The sequence below is a fragment of the Macaca fascicularis genome, chromosome 5 (genome assembly GCF_037993035.2).
Source record: "Macaca fascicularis isolate 582-1 chromosome 5, T2T-MFA8v1.1".
Classification (NCBI taxonomy): domain Eukaryota; kingdom Metazoa; phylum Chordata; class Mammalia; order Primates; family Cercopithecidae; genus Macaca; species Macaca fascicularis.
Genome location: NC_088379.1, coordinates 62,945,812 through 62,960,297, shown reverse-complemented (window position 1 = coordinate 62,960,297; position 14,486 = coordinate 62,945,812). Strand labels below are relative to the sequence as shown.

The window sequence follows — 14,486 nt, the reverse complement described above, 5'->3', positions numbered from 1 at the left end:
CACCACGCCCAGCTAATTTTTTTGTATTTTTAGTAGAGACAGGGTTTCACCATGTTGGCCAGGCTGGTCTCGAACTCCTGACCTCAAGTGATATGCCCACCTTGACCTCCCAAAGTGCTGGGAACTCTCTCTCTAATTTTAAATGATGAGATCAGGATATCTAGGATAGTAACAACATCTGGCCCTGTTATAGAAAAAAGAGAATGGATATTGAGTAGATAGCTAATAACATCTGCCACAGTCTTATCTGCTTATTTAGGGAAGTTCATATGGCTTCTATCCAGTGCTATTTAGTAATATATTTGTGATCAAAAGGGAGTTTGAATTTATGACCCACAATATGAATCTTACAAATTCAAATATTAAGCTGTGTGAGAAGAAAACAAGAGTTGAGGGGTTGCCGTATCATCAGCTGAGTGACTTTTGCTTTTTTATATTTACTTTTAAGGGCCACTGAACTCCAGTCTGGGTGATAGAGACTCTGTCTAAAAAAATTAGATTAAAATAAATAAAATAAAATAGAGGGTTTACCTTAATGTTCATGATAAATTTGGTGTGAAAAAGATAAATATATTTAAAAACATGACTGTCTAATTATAAACATTTAGACAGTCATGTTTTTGCCTTCTCAAACTTCTTACAACTTACAACTGATTGTCTCAAAAAGCTAAGAATCTGCTCCTGTAATGTTAGAACTTTTTGACATTTTATGATTTATTTTTTGAAAAAAAAAATGTGGTGGTGAAGACAACAATATAAATAGTTGTTATTATGGAGTATTTTAAACATATTTATTGAATGCATTAACCACTTGGAACTTTTTTAATAAAAGAGCAATTTTTTAAGACTGAATTACTTATATGTATATATGTATCATAAGGGTTGGATGAGTGTCCCCACGTTTTCTCTTCTCCCTCATAATATAGTTTTAAAATTTTTATTTTGATCCAATTTCAAACTTTTAGAAAATTTGCAAGACTTATGCAAGGAAATGTAAAAAGAATCATACAAACCCTACATCCAGATTCTTCGTTGTTAACATCTTCCTCCTTCCCTCTCCCTCTCCCAACCTCTGTCACACATACACATATATTCATTCATTCCTTTTCTTAAACTGTTTGAGAGTAAGTTGCATATATGATGCCTTTAAAACCTTTAATATGTATTTCCTTAAAAAAATCACAGTACAGATATCAAAATTAGGAAATTTATATTGATGCTATACTATATAGATCTTATTTGAGCTTTTCAGGTTTTCTTAATGTACTTCATAGCAAAGGAAATCTTTTATATTTGTTTTCATTTATTTGTTGTCTCTTTAGCCTCCTTTGATCTGGAAATGTGCACTTTAGTCATTTTTGGTTTTTCATGACATCGATATTATTGAAGAGTACATATATTTTATAGATGTCCTTTCACTTTGGTTTGTCTTATGTGTCTTTGTGAACTGTAGTAATTTTAAATGAGCAGTAGCAATATGATGGCAATATGATGACATTGAACCCAGTAGTACCAATTTTGGCTCTTATGCCAGTCTGCATCATTTAGCAAGTTTAACAAAGCATATGGGATTTTATACATTTTTAAAAATAGATTTTATCATGTATATTTAAGATATACAACACGATGTTATGAGACTGTACATAATAAAATGGTTATTATAATGAAACAGATTAAGATATCCATCATCTTACATAGTTATCCTTTTTCCCCCCTGTGGTAAGAGCAGCTATAAACTACTCATTTAGCAAAAATCCTGAATACAATATACTATTCTTCTTTAAAATTTTTTTTTTGAGACAAGATCTCACTCAGTTGCCAAAGCTGTAGTTCAGTGGCACAATCACATCTTACTGCAGCCTCAATCTCCTGGGCTTAAGCAATACTACTGCTTCAGCCTCCTAAGTAATTGGGGCCACAGGTATACACCACCATACCCAGCTAATTTCTAATTTTTTATAGAGGCAAGGGGCTACTATGTTGCCCAGGCTGGTCTTGAACTCCTGGCTCAAGTGATCCTCCCACCTTGTCCTCCCAAGTGTTGGGATTACAGGTGTGAGTCACCGCCCAGCCTCAGTACACTAAGTACACTACTGGTAACTATGGTCCTCATGTTATACATTAGATCTTTAGTCTTGTTCATTTTACATAACTGCTACTTTCTATCCTTTCACTTAGCTCCACCACTTTCCCTGGTAGCCACTGTTTATCTCTGTATATTTGACTTAAAAAAAATTCCACATACGTGAGGTTATACAAGATTTTTCTTTGTGTCTGGCTTGTTTCACTTAGCGTAATGCCTTCCAGGTCTATCCATGTTGTGGTAAATTGCAAGATCTCCTCTTTTTGTAGCTGAATAATATTTCATTGTATATATATAGCACAGTTTTAAAAATCCTTTCATCTGTTGATGGACACCTGGGTTGTTTCCATATCTTGGCTATTGTGGACAATGCTGTAGTGAACATAGGAGTGGAGATACCTTTACGACTGGGTTATTTAATTTCCTTTGGGTATATACCTAGAAGACGGATTGCTGGGTCATATGGTATTCTATTTTTAATTCTTTAGGAACCTCCATGCTGTTTTCCATAGTGGCCATACCAATCTGTGTTCCCATCAACGGTATCTAAGAGTTCCCTCTTCTCCACAGGGATTTTGTATGTTTCTACTTTTGTTATTTCAGTGCTGTAAAAGTGCTGTAATTTACAAATCAGTGGAATAGAGAATGCAGCTAATTTCAGGACAAATGTAGACTTGGAGTAGTAATGAAATAATTCCCATAGAAAAAAGTACAATATAAACTGCAAGCATTTTAAACAAAACTGAACATGGTTAATGCATTATTTCTGTTCAGCACATATTTGTATTGAGACTTAAGAAATCTGATGATCTGGCCGAGCGCGGTGGCTCACACCTGTAATCCCAGCACTTTGGGAGGCCGAGGCGGGCGGATCACAAGGTCAGGAGATCGAGACCATCCTAGCTAACATGGTGAAACCTTGTCTCTACTAAAAATACAAAAAAATTAGCTGGGCATGGTGGGTGCCTGTAGTCCCAGCTACTCTAGAGGCTGAGGCAGGAGAATAGCGTGAACCCGGGAGGCGGCGGAGCTTGCAGTGAGCGGAGATCGCGCCACTGTACTCCAGCCTGGGCGACAGAGCGAGACTCCATATCAAAAAAAGAAAAAGAAAAAAAAAAGAAATCTGATGATCTGAGTGTTTTAGCTCCACTACCATCTTGGGTGTGTGTTTGTTTCATTTTAGAAATGCGGTGGTAGTATGTTAGAGACATAACAGGCTGTAATGAAGACTAATTCTTATATCATAAAAACTTTGAAGTTTATTTTCATTCATGACATGTTGAGAACTTCTGAAAAGGTATAATGGGTATATGTATAAATTCGTAAATACTACTTCTTTTTAGCCTTGTCTTGGTGATTTATTTTGCTCTTTACCGACAAACTCATATTGTCTTGTTGTCATCTCTTGTTACTAGAGGGAGTTGTTTATCTCTTTTCTAGGTGTCCCATTCCCAAAGAATTTCATGTCTGTGGCAAAAACTATACTCAAACGCCTCTTTAGGGTTTATGCTCACATTTATCATCAGCATTTTGACCCTGTGATCCAACTTCAGGAGGAAGCACATCTGAATACATCTTTCAAGCACTTTATTTTTTTTGTCCAGGTAAGTTGGATGAGGAGGCTTTTGGTGCTCAGGGTAAGCATTTATCTTCATAATTCTAAGGTGAATACTGCATCCACACTGTCAGGATGGAATTTGCCGTATCTCTCTAGTCTGCATCCTCTTCTACACTTTTCCACGATGATAAGGACTGGCTTTTGGTTTTTAAATTTTTTTAGTTTACAAGTTGATGGTATGCAAGTCTAAAATGGATTTGAAAAGTTGTGCCTTGGATTTGCTTCAGTTAACAGGCCATATGGAGGGGCCGGATAATGAATCTGACTAGTTTGGCAGATCTGTGAATGAACTGGTTCTCCTGGACATTTTAGTACTTCTTCTACTCCAGTCTGCCCTGGATCTTTATTAGCAGACTGTGGCCCAGGAATGGGTTTTGAGTATCACATCCGTTTTTTGTCTTTTTTTAAAAAACCACATTCTAAATAAGTTTTAAGTTAAGGACTATCCATCATGTCTGAGGGAAAAATATGTCACAAAGAATGTTTCTGTGCCAGAGGGTCATTAGTCTTTGGTCTGACTTCCTAGTTGACTTCCTCTTTTTTTAGTCTTCAAAGAACTGGCCTTACAAATGTAGACTAAGCAGTGACAGTATTCTCACCTTGCTGTAATAATAAGAGAAATAACAGGCAAAAATGAAAAAGAGGTGGAAATAAAAGAGCTGACCAGTTTTTTTGTTGTTGTTGTTGGAGGTTGAGAAGGGGAGATGGTCGTCAGGAGAATAAACAATTCAACATCTTGAATTCGTGTTGTTTTTGTATATCTATAGGCATATATTTATAAATGTCGTTGCCACTTCCCCAGTTCTTTTAAGAAATAATGTATCCATCTTCCCCCTGTACACACTCCTCACACTGAAGGCATACATTTTACCTATATAAACATACTTTAGGAGATTGTAACTTGCCAAAACTGTTGCTCTTAACAGTTACTTTACTGTGGTATCCCATGTCCAGAACTAAGGAACAAAGAAAATGTTGTCCTAAAGTTTGCATCTGTGTTTGGTTTAGGCAGAGCATGATTGCTAAAGTTGAGGTTATGGTGGTTTAAGAGAGTATATTCTCCCTCCAGAAGGGTTAATTTTACTTGACTCAGTGATCTTACACTGTGTTTCCCAACTCTTAGCAAGTAGCAAGGGATCGATACACAGCATTTACCACATCTGATCCTGTTTGTATCTCATGACACTGTGAACTTCTTAAAGGTAGGTCCATTAGTTATGCAGTATCACCATTTGATTAAGTAAGGGGGGCACTGGCCTTGGACCCCACAATTTCGAGATAAGTGCTGTGGTCCTTCCACAGCCTGCACCCCTCCCCACAGAGCGAGGAATCCATAGGGCTAAGAATATACCTACCTAAATCCCTTCTGTTGCTTGCTTGGGTACCCGAAACTCAGAATTATCTGTCCACATGGTCCAAAATGTATTTCCATGGTCTCCATGCATCTTTTCCTGGGCTCCATTCTTTTGAGGTCAGGTCCCGTCTCTTGATATGTATACCTCTAGGCCTGAGGGGTAGCTGATGGCAGCTGTTTCAGAGGGAATGTGGACATTACCCAAAGTGTCCACAATCGTATATGAGACCTCCTGAGGTGCAGGGTGGATGGGGTTGGAAAAGCAGGGAGGTTTTCTAAGGGCCAGGCACCCGGGGCTGGCTTTCCTCATGTCACTACTTTCCAGTGCAGAATCCTGAGGAGTCTGGAGAATTCTAAGTTTGAATCTGTTCTCCTGGTTGTTGTGAAAGTATATTTGTTAAGGTAGGAGGATAGAACATGTTTTCTTAACAACATCCTACCTTGATATAAATTTTAGTAATTTAGTCATATGATATATGACTTGGCCCAGACTCTACAAATCTTAGGCGTGGTCCTGCTATTAACTACCCCCTAATGCTTCTCTCCAGTATTTAACTGTAGTGCTTGGCACATGATAGATGCTAATAAATTAAATTGGAAGCTGAGAGTGCCTTACCATGGCAGCAGAAGATCAGAAATGTAGACAAGCCTCTATTTACTAGCCTTATAGTTTATAGTTCAGGGGAAATCTATTCAGAAGTGAACTTCAGAATGACAGGGGTGGAATTTCTAAAGGAGCACAAATTAAATTCAGGTTTTCTCATTTGTTCTTCACAGTACTTGTCATTTGTGGATCCAACCATATTCATGTTATTTTCTTACCATATCTTATGATAGCTTGCAAATACGTTAGTTTGTAACCAGATTTTGGCTTTTCATATAATGCTGAGTTTGCCTGAGATGCTAGTGTTTTTTGTGTGTGTGTCTCTACTTAGTTGACTGTACTTAAATGGTGTTCAGATCATTCCTTTCAGTAGGAAGCAGCAATTCCCATTTATTGTTACTTTATGTCAGGCATTACATGAAGTAGTTAACATCCACTATCACATTTAGTCCCCCACAATAATTTTATGAGGTAGGGGGATTTATCCTAATGTCACAGATGGAAAAACATAACATCAGGAGTGGTTAAGTGATTTACCCAAGACACAGACCTAGTGAACAAGGAAAAAAATAATCTACTTTTATTTACTTCAAAAGCTAATTTCCAACAAATGTTCATGGTAATTTACTTTGGAATAAGATGCAAATAATGTTTTTGCTATTTATTCTGCCTTTCTTTATCATGCGTAGGAATTCAACCTTATTGATAGAAGAGAACTTGCACCACTCCAAGAACTGATTGAAAAACTCACCTCAAAGGACAGATAAAAGGATGCAGAACTGTGCACATTGTTCCTCAAATGAAGCAGTGTGGAGTGTATTGGGGTTTTTGTTATATTTTGTTTTTATCTGGATTGTTTTTGTCCTAGGTTTGGGGGCGGGGGCTTGTTTGGGTTCCTTTTTCTTTATTCTGATTATATGAAACTATATTCGATTGCTAGGGGAAGCCAAGAACCATTCTCTATACATTTGATTAAGGGTAAATTTATCTTAGTGGACTTGGTTTTGGTTGCTTGAGGAGTTTTTAAATAATATTGTGTGCTGCAAGAAAGTGCTTATTGATTGAACTGCCGATGGATTGGTTTCTGTGTGGTATAAATTGCCCATTTTTGAAGTCCCCAAACGACTTATGTTTTTAAGTGCCTTGGCAGGCTCACTTCTGAGGTGCAAAGCATAGATATAGAACTGAACAGGGCTTGAAACAATATTAGGATTACTACCCAGGGCACTTACTGGTGCATGTTGTAAAATATCTATGATAAAAGCCATAGTTTACCTAATATGGTGATCTCCAGCCTTTACTGCTTTGAAGAAACAGAATTTGTAAAGGTATGCATGTAGAACATAAAAAATATTTCTTAATTATATTTTATATTGATGGTAATATATTATGTTCAACAATGCTTAAAGCTCTACAAGCAGGTCTTTTCCCACCTCTTGATATCTGTGATACTGAAACTTGAGGATGTTGAAATGTATTACATTTTGGCCTCTTTCTACACGTTGACTGCACTGTAGATGTAAAAATTCAGGTTATCTATAGGATTGCCATCTTCAGAGGTGATGCTGAACTGTGAGGTTTCCTAGCAATTGCCAAATGAGCCATAAGTCTGCAGAATTCCCTTCTACTTTGAAGAGGAGGGGATAGGAATGTGTATTTGGCTGGGGGCATGGAGATGTTTGTATGGGGAGTTAGGGATGGGGAGTCAAGTTCTAGAAAGTTTTGTCTGAAAACCTTTGAATAGAATGGCGTGAAGATTTTAATCAATTACTTATAAACAAAGTCTTAGAGACTTCCTTTTAGGAATCAACTTCCATGAGAAGTTAAAAATAAATTATTAATTTTAGGTACAGACATTAAACATGGAATTTAAGGACTGTTGGGGGAAATTGATCACTTCTTAGCATTTCCATTCAGTGAATGGAGCTGATGTTTGCCTGTCATTTTAAGATGATACCATACCTTCTTTGGTTATTGTAGGCCCAGTTTGAAGCATTCTGACTTCTGGTTTTTCCACTGTGAAAGGAAATGTTTTTCTTTGCAGTGATATCAGATAATGAAAAATGCTAATTCAGTAGTTATTAACTTTTAAATTTTATTCATCATGACTTTCTAGTGAATTATTACCATAAATAACAAGTTCAGAAACTTAGTTTTTAGAATATTAATTTTTTCTTTCAGTTTTATTCTAGAGAAATACCCTTTTTAGAAATCCAGTTTTAGTTTTGTCATTTCCAATAGCTCTTCTGTCTTCAGTTAGAAATATATACCCTTCCTTCAGTTGAAATATACACCTTTTTCACATCTAGGAAGAAATGCTTGCCCTTAAATAGTATAGATTAAAAACACTCAGTAGAAAAGAAACTAAATTAAATCAATTTGTTTTGCCATTAACAAATAGAGCAGTGATACAATTTAATGCCATTACAATTATGTTGACTAGAAACTGCCTTTTTCTCCACTTCATTTCTAGGAATTATTCACCGAGTACCAACAGTAGAAGTAACAGGAAAGTCTGGCAGAGTTAAATATATTGGACATTTATTGGTAAAGCTTATTTATAAACTGCAGTCAGAGCTAGTTAATATCCTTAAATCTTTTTATTTTCAGATAGATAATATGAATCATTATGGGTTGATTCAGAAATAAAATTTGTGAGGTGATTTCGAGTCTTGTCTATATAGGAAAATGAAGCACAGAATTACTCAGTCTTCCATATTGTATTTGACTTCATATCTATCTAATAACAAAGGAGTTGCAGTAGCCAAGTGTAGAGAGAATAGTGAAAAATTAATCTTGCCCTTTCAAGCCTTATACAGTAGTACACTGTACTTATTTTTAGTAGTAAGACCTACTTTCCCACTATATGTACATAGTTTGTTTTCACTGTGCCAGAATCTCAGGTGCCTGCTTAGAGTATTTCTTTAATCACAGTCACGGGAAGTAAGGATATGTGTATATGTGTATATATGTTAACAAAGCATAGCAGTTCTCTAGGGGAGAGGCCTGGCATTGCACATGGTGTTACATGGGTACAAGTAAGGAAAAAATCAGAAAGTGAAAGAACTGATGTAATAAAAGGTTGATTTGATTTGGTTGGTTCCCAAGAAAGTTAGTAAGATGCCCTTTTAAATATAAGGATCAATACTTTGTTCTGCAGCAGAGTTTGCTGATAAATGTCTATTGGATTCATTTTGGATTTCTTCAATTAATTTGTAAGTAACCAAGATAATTATTTTCCCCCTTGTGCTCTATATTAATACATAGCTATAAAGCAACAGTTGGTTTTCTTATCCTTTGATAAAAGCATCCCATAAAATATAAAGTAGTAAGTTAACATAGTATTATTGTCACACACAATGCTTTTTTTGGTTGAATGTTGATATGAAGCAATGTTTTAGAATTACTTTAATTGATGGAGTAGTGGTGCTAGAGAGAAATTAATAACAAAAAGAGTGAAAATATTTTAATTAGCAGTAGATGGTGCTACTGGCTTTCATTTGCTGGCTTGATTATTCCCTTTCCCTTAAAAACCATGGCATTAGACTGCACGAAAATAACAAGCACATTAGTTGCTGGTAGAGGTTTTGGAGGTTAATTTAGCTTAAATTGGAAGATTTTTAATTGCAGTCTCTACCTTTCCTCTGTTAGTCATTTGTAAATTCTAAATGGTCACCATAAAATGTATTAGGTAGGAGATGATATGTTTTGTGTATAATATATCTCAGACTGAGTTACTGCCTGGCTTATCAGTATGGATAAAACACTACAATCTCTTATCAGGAAATAGAGATGATGCGGATATTTATATATTACATATATAACCACCAGACTCCATTTTATGTATTAGCATTTTCCTTGCTTAAGGAAAAATAGCAAAACAACATTTCATTTATACTTTTGTTTACCCCTCTCAGAGAGAGGTTTTGATAACCACTGAAATGGTAGAATATGTGAGATACAAATATTGAGTTGTAGAACTTACTTTGTAAGGTGAATAAGTCATGCCTTAACATCCAAATGAGAGTTGATCTTCAGAGTGGTTCTTTTGGGAACACTGTTTGTTCCAGCTATACTGCAAAAGTGTAATGTTTTTGGAACTCTTCTAGAGCATGACGTGAAAAGCAGTTTTTTATTATGCAGGAAAATCAATTTCATCATTTTAGTTGCACCAAACACTTTTGGCAGCTTATATGACCTATTATTTTTTTGACATGGAGTCTTGCTCTGTTGCCCAGGCTGGAGTGCAATGGCATGATCTCAGCTCACTGCAACCTCCACCTCCTGGGTTCAAACAGTTTTCCTGCCTCAGCCTCCCAGGTAGCTGGGATTACAGGCAGCACCACACCTGGCTAATTTTTGTATTTTTAGTAGAGATGGGGTTTCAACATATTGGCCAGGCTGGTCTCAAACTCCTGACCTCAAGTGATCCGCCCTCCCCAGCCTCCCAAAGTGCTGGGATTACAGGTGTGAGCCACCACAGCCAGCCAGTATGACCTATCTTAATCATCAGCTCAACTGTAATTTAAACTTGGCTCTTTTCTGAGAGGGAAACCATTAGGGAAGTTCAAAGAAAAGTGCCATAATTTCCGAATTTGCACAAGAGAATGTTTTAAGCATTGGTAGCATCATTGAATAAAATAATAGTTTCCTGATGTCACTATTTTGAAGTGGAAAATATCAGTTGGATGTGGAGGTTTTACTTTTTAAAAAAATTCAGCTTAATTACCTTACCTTAATTACCTTAGATACATTAATAATGGAAAAATACAAGTCCTTTCTCTAGAACTTGTTTTCTATTTTTATTCCTTTTTGTGAAAACTTTTCAATTTAATTTTGACTACTGTAGGATAGTATTGATTGAATGGATACTATGGGAAAATGGATCCAATATTTAAGATAGAAGTAGTTTAAGGAAACAACAGCCTTTACTGCCATTTTTTAAAAAAATGTTTTTACTCAGATGAACAATTTGACTTTAATGAAAGACTGGTGATTATTGTACAAAGAAATTGGAATAAGTTTCATCTACTAATTATACTGAGTTTTAAGCCTACATATCACAAAATATTTAGAATTGTGTAACCTTTTCATACATTTATAATTTTTAATGTCTTTTTAAAAGATGTGGGACCAAAAGTATATTTACAATTTGGAAATTTGACTGCATACCAATAAGAAAACTTACTTTATTTTGAAATTTATCTGGGATATTAAAGAATCTACCAATTCTTAAAAACACAGATTTATACTTTAAGCTTATTTTGAAATTAAAGAATATATACCAATTCTTAGAAACACTTGAAGGACTACTCTTAAATAATTTAAATATCAGAGTTTTGTTGTAATATTAAAATTTACCATGGAAATCACTGTTGTTCAGCTATCAGCTTAATTGTGTATGATATAAATGTTTAGCAGTAAAGCTATCTTAAGATTTAATGGAAAAGTTTAATTTGAAGATGTAACAAAAATTCTGACCAGAGATGATTTTGAATTTTTAAGGCTTTCCTAATAGGCTAATCACAGAGAATAATTCAGTTTGAAGGTATAAAACTGCTCTGTATGTCTGTCACTTGTAGCTGAACTGATTCACATTTTGACAAAAGAGAGAAAATACAAAAATCAGTTTTGCAAATGTAATACAACTTTTTCTGCATATAGAACTAAATAATTGAAAATTTTGGGCTACAGTTCTCAAAGGTAGATAGTAAAATCACTGGCTTTTTCCAGCAGTGTGTTTTTCCACTGTGAGTGTAACACACACACTGGAAAATAATTAGGCTGATCTTGCAGGTCTTTATTGTTAGAGATTCTGAAGTATTTACTGTCAATTCATAGGTTTCAGTTTGTTTAGGAAATTAGTGTTTGACAGCTTTCTTTAAATTATTTCACTGAAGCTGAGATTATCAGTGATACAAAGTCAAAATTTCAATATTTAATTTCTCCATATATTATTAATATTGTTTTTATTTGTAGATTCCTGTTCTCATCTGATTTAATATTAAATTTGTATAGGTGGTGTTTCTTACCATTTTGCACAAGTTTTTATTTTTCTGAAATACTTAATTGTGCAGGTTATAAAAAAGATTAGTGCATTTTCATTTTAATGATGCTTTGCTCCTTAAATTGTTTGGCAGAAATGACTGTTTTTAGAGAAAATAGTTTTTTTTGCAGCCACTAACTTGTATTTGTTATTATTGTACATTCATAACCAGGGTGGTGAGGGCACTAATCTTGTAGGAAACACTTACTTGATGTTTTATTTGAACTTTTCCTATAAGTTTAAGTTACTACTTAGAATTACCACTAGGAACAATATCATGAAATCTAGGTTGAAAGAGAAAACAGTATATATGAGAACACTTAAAATTCAAATAGAAATCATTTCTGAAGACAAAAGCAGAGGAATATTGTCAGTACCAAGTAATGTAAGAATAAGGGCAGCATTTACACTGTACAAGTATTGAGGAGAGTGCATAAAGACAGGGAACTACTCTCATGGAGACAGTTTTTCTCTTATAATGAAGTAGAAGGGGAAAAATCGTCTTAAGTTATGAAATTCAACATAGGCGCTATATTACAAACTGTGCCAGATTATGCAAATTGTGATTGTCACTGATCAAAGTTTAATCGCTTCATTTTTGTTTAAAAAGGGATACTGAATGTCAGAAAATCTGTAATATGTTTTATTCAAAAGATGTAAATAATGTATACAGACTTGTATGTGATGGGATGGGAAATATTTAAATTCTAGGTGTTTGTTTTTTTTAAAAGAAGAAACTCAATGTTTTTAAGAAAAAAATGAATAAATAGTTATGTTTGGCCATGAATCCTGACTTTGCATTACTGTTTATTTTTGCTATAGGCTTTCCCACACCAAACACATTCCAAGGGAAATATTGAGGGTATATGGAATATGTTGAACATTTAAAATATTAGGCATTCTTTCTGTAATGTTCACAACAACCTGGGAAATTAGTATCTCAGTGTCTTAACACCTTAGAAAACTAAAGCTCAGAAATTGTACAAATCACTGATTTGGATTAGGGTTTTAAAACCCTACTATGCCTGAACTTGAAACCAGTGTTTTTGTTTTCCTTTTTTCACTTTTTTCTTTATTCTGCCGTGTGCAGGTGTATGTTTTCTGTAATATATACTATTATTACAGTGAGAACAGTTAGCACAGTAATAATCATTTGTTGACCTTTTCATCAAGCTATTATTTTTTTGTCTTCATTATAGATCATTAAAGAATATTAATAAACAATATTGGTGAATCATTTACAAAGTTCCAAAAAGGAAATGTGTATTTTATTTTATTTTTTATTTTAGGGATGGAGTCTTGCTCTGTTGCCCAGGCTGGAGTGCAGTGGCACGATCTCAGCTCACTGCAACCTCCACCTCCTGGGTTCAAGTGATTCTCCTGCCTGAGCCTCCCAAGTTGCTGGGATTACAGGCATATGCCACCATGTCTGGCTATTTTTTTGTATTTTTAGTAGAGACAGAGTTTCACCATGTTGGCCAGGCTGGTCTTATTTAGGCCTTCCAAAGTGCTGGAGTTACAGACATGAGCCATCATGCCCGTCCAAAATGTGTATTTTAGAAGTCTTCTCAGAGTATCAGAAGTATTTATGTTAGAGGCATTTGTGTTTGAATCTTTAGGTTAAGAATATTTAATGGTAGTAGCCACAGTTGCTCAAAGTCACTAATGATACTTGGGAGAAAGACTAGTTGAAATGCTAGCCAGTGCTGTTGTGGACTGTGTCTGCATGCTATAAAAACACCCTGTGGGCCGGGCATGGTGGCTCACACCTGTAATCCCAGCACTTTGGGAGGCCGAGGCGGGTGGATCACGAGGTCAGGAGTTTGAGACCAGCCTGGCCAATGTAGGGAAACCCCGTCTCTACTAAAAAATATATTAAAAAATTAGCCGGGCACAGGTGTGTGCCTGTTGTCCCAGTTACTCGGGAGGCTGAGGCAGGAGAATCTTGAACCCGGGAGGCGGAGGTTGCAGTGAGCCGAGATTGCACCACTGTACTCCAACCTGGGCGACAGCGTGAGACTCCGTCTCAAAAAATAAAAAATAACACCCTGTTATTCATTTATTGTGTGTAAAGAAATATGTATTGTAAAATTATCTACATTTTGATAATTAGGTTCATTTACCTCTATTGTACTAAATGTATTATAAGTTGTTAATCCCTCATAACATCTGCAATGGGCATTTTGCAACACAAAGATTCTAATTATTCCTCTAAGGTTTAAACAACCATGTTTAGTAGAAGTTTTACTAAGAAATTGTACATGCTCCTATTACAGCATGATGAATACAGTGTCACATTTTCTTGATGACCTCAATCCACTTTACAAGCATGTAGCAAAACAGTTTTCTTTGCTAAGCTATATACATCTGATGACTTCTATGCTCTTCTAGTATGTTATTTTGCTTTCAGATTTCAGATTTGCAGGAAGCACCCTGACTCCCACTCTTGCATTTATGATTGCTTCTGTACCCCGTTTTCTAGGCACTAATGAAGATTACAAGGGGAAATTTATAACCAACTTATTAAGTTGATAAAAATCATTTTACAGAAGTCATTGCATTTGTGTAGACAAACTCATGGGCTGTGTAACCACTACTTACTATCAATGTTCAGGGTCTCTTATTTTTTCTTTTTATTATTTTCTGATTTGATTTAGTTTTCCTAATAAACCTGTATGTTGTCAGTCAGGACCCTGTCTCGTTCTTTAGTTAGACTAGAATTCCCATAGGAGAAAAAGAATTCCCAAATTGAAGGAGTAGTAAAATTTCTGGCAAGAAAGG

General features: G+C 35.4%; 1 protein-coding gene across 5 annotated transcripts in view; it reads left to right on the top strand.

The window, feature by feature from the left end:
• MOB1B (MOB kinase activator 1B) overlaps nt 1–12,492 on the top strand; it is an 82,204-nt gene extending 69,712 nt beyond the window's left edge. For 4 of the 5 annotated variants that reach the window (XM_005555115.4, XM_005555113.4, XM_074039895.1 and 1 more), the window contains 2 exons: nt 3,524–3,687; nt 6,349–12,492. In XM_005555115.4, coding sequence (XP_005555172.1) covers nt 3,524–3,687; nt 6,349–6,426 — 242 coding nt within the window. In that variant the 3' untranslated portion in view covers nt 6,427–12,492. The remainder of the gene's footprint in view (nt 1–3,523; nt 3,688–6,348) is intronic. The other variant, XM_045392514.2, reaches the window with a different exon arrangement.
• Nucleotides 12,493–14,486: the final 1,994 nt, after the last annotated feature.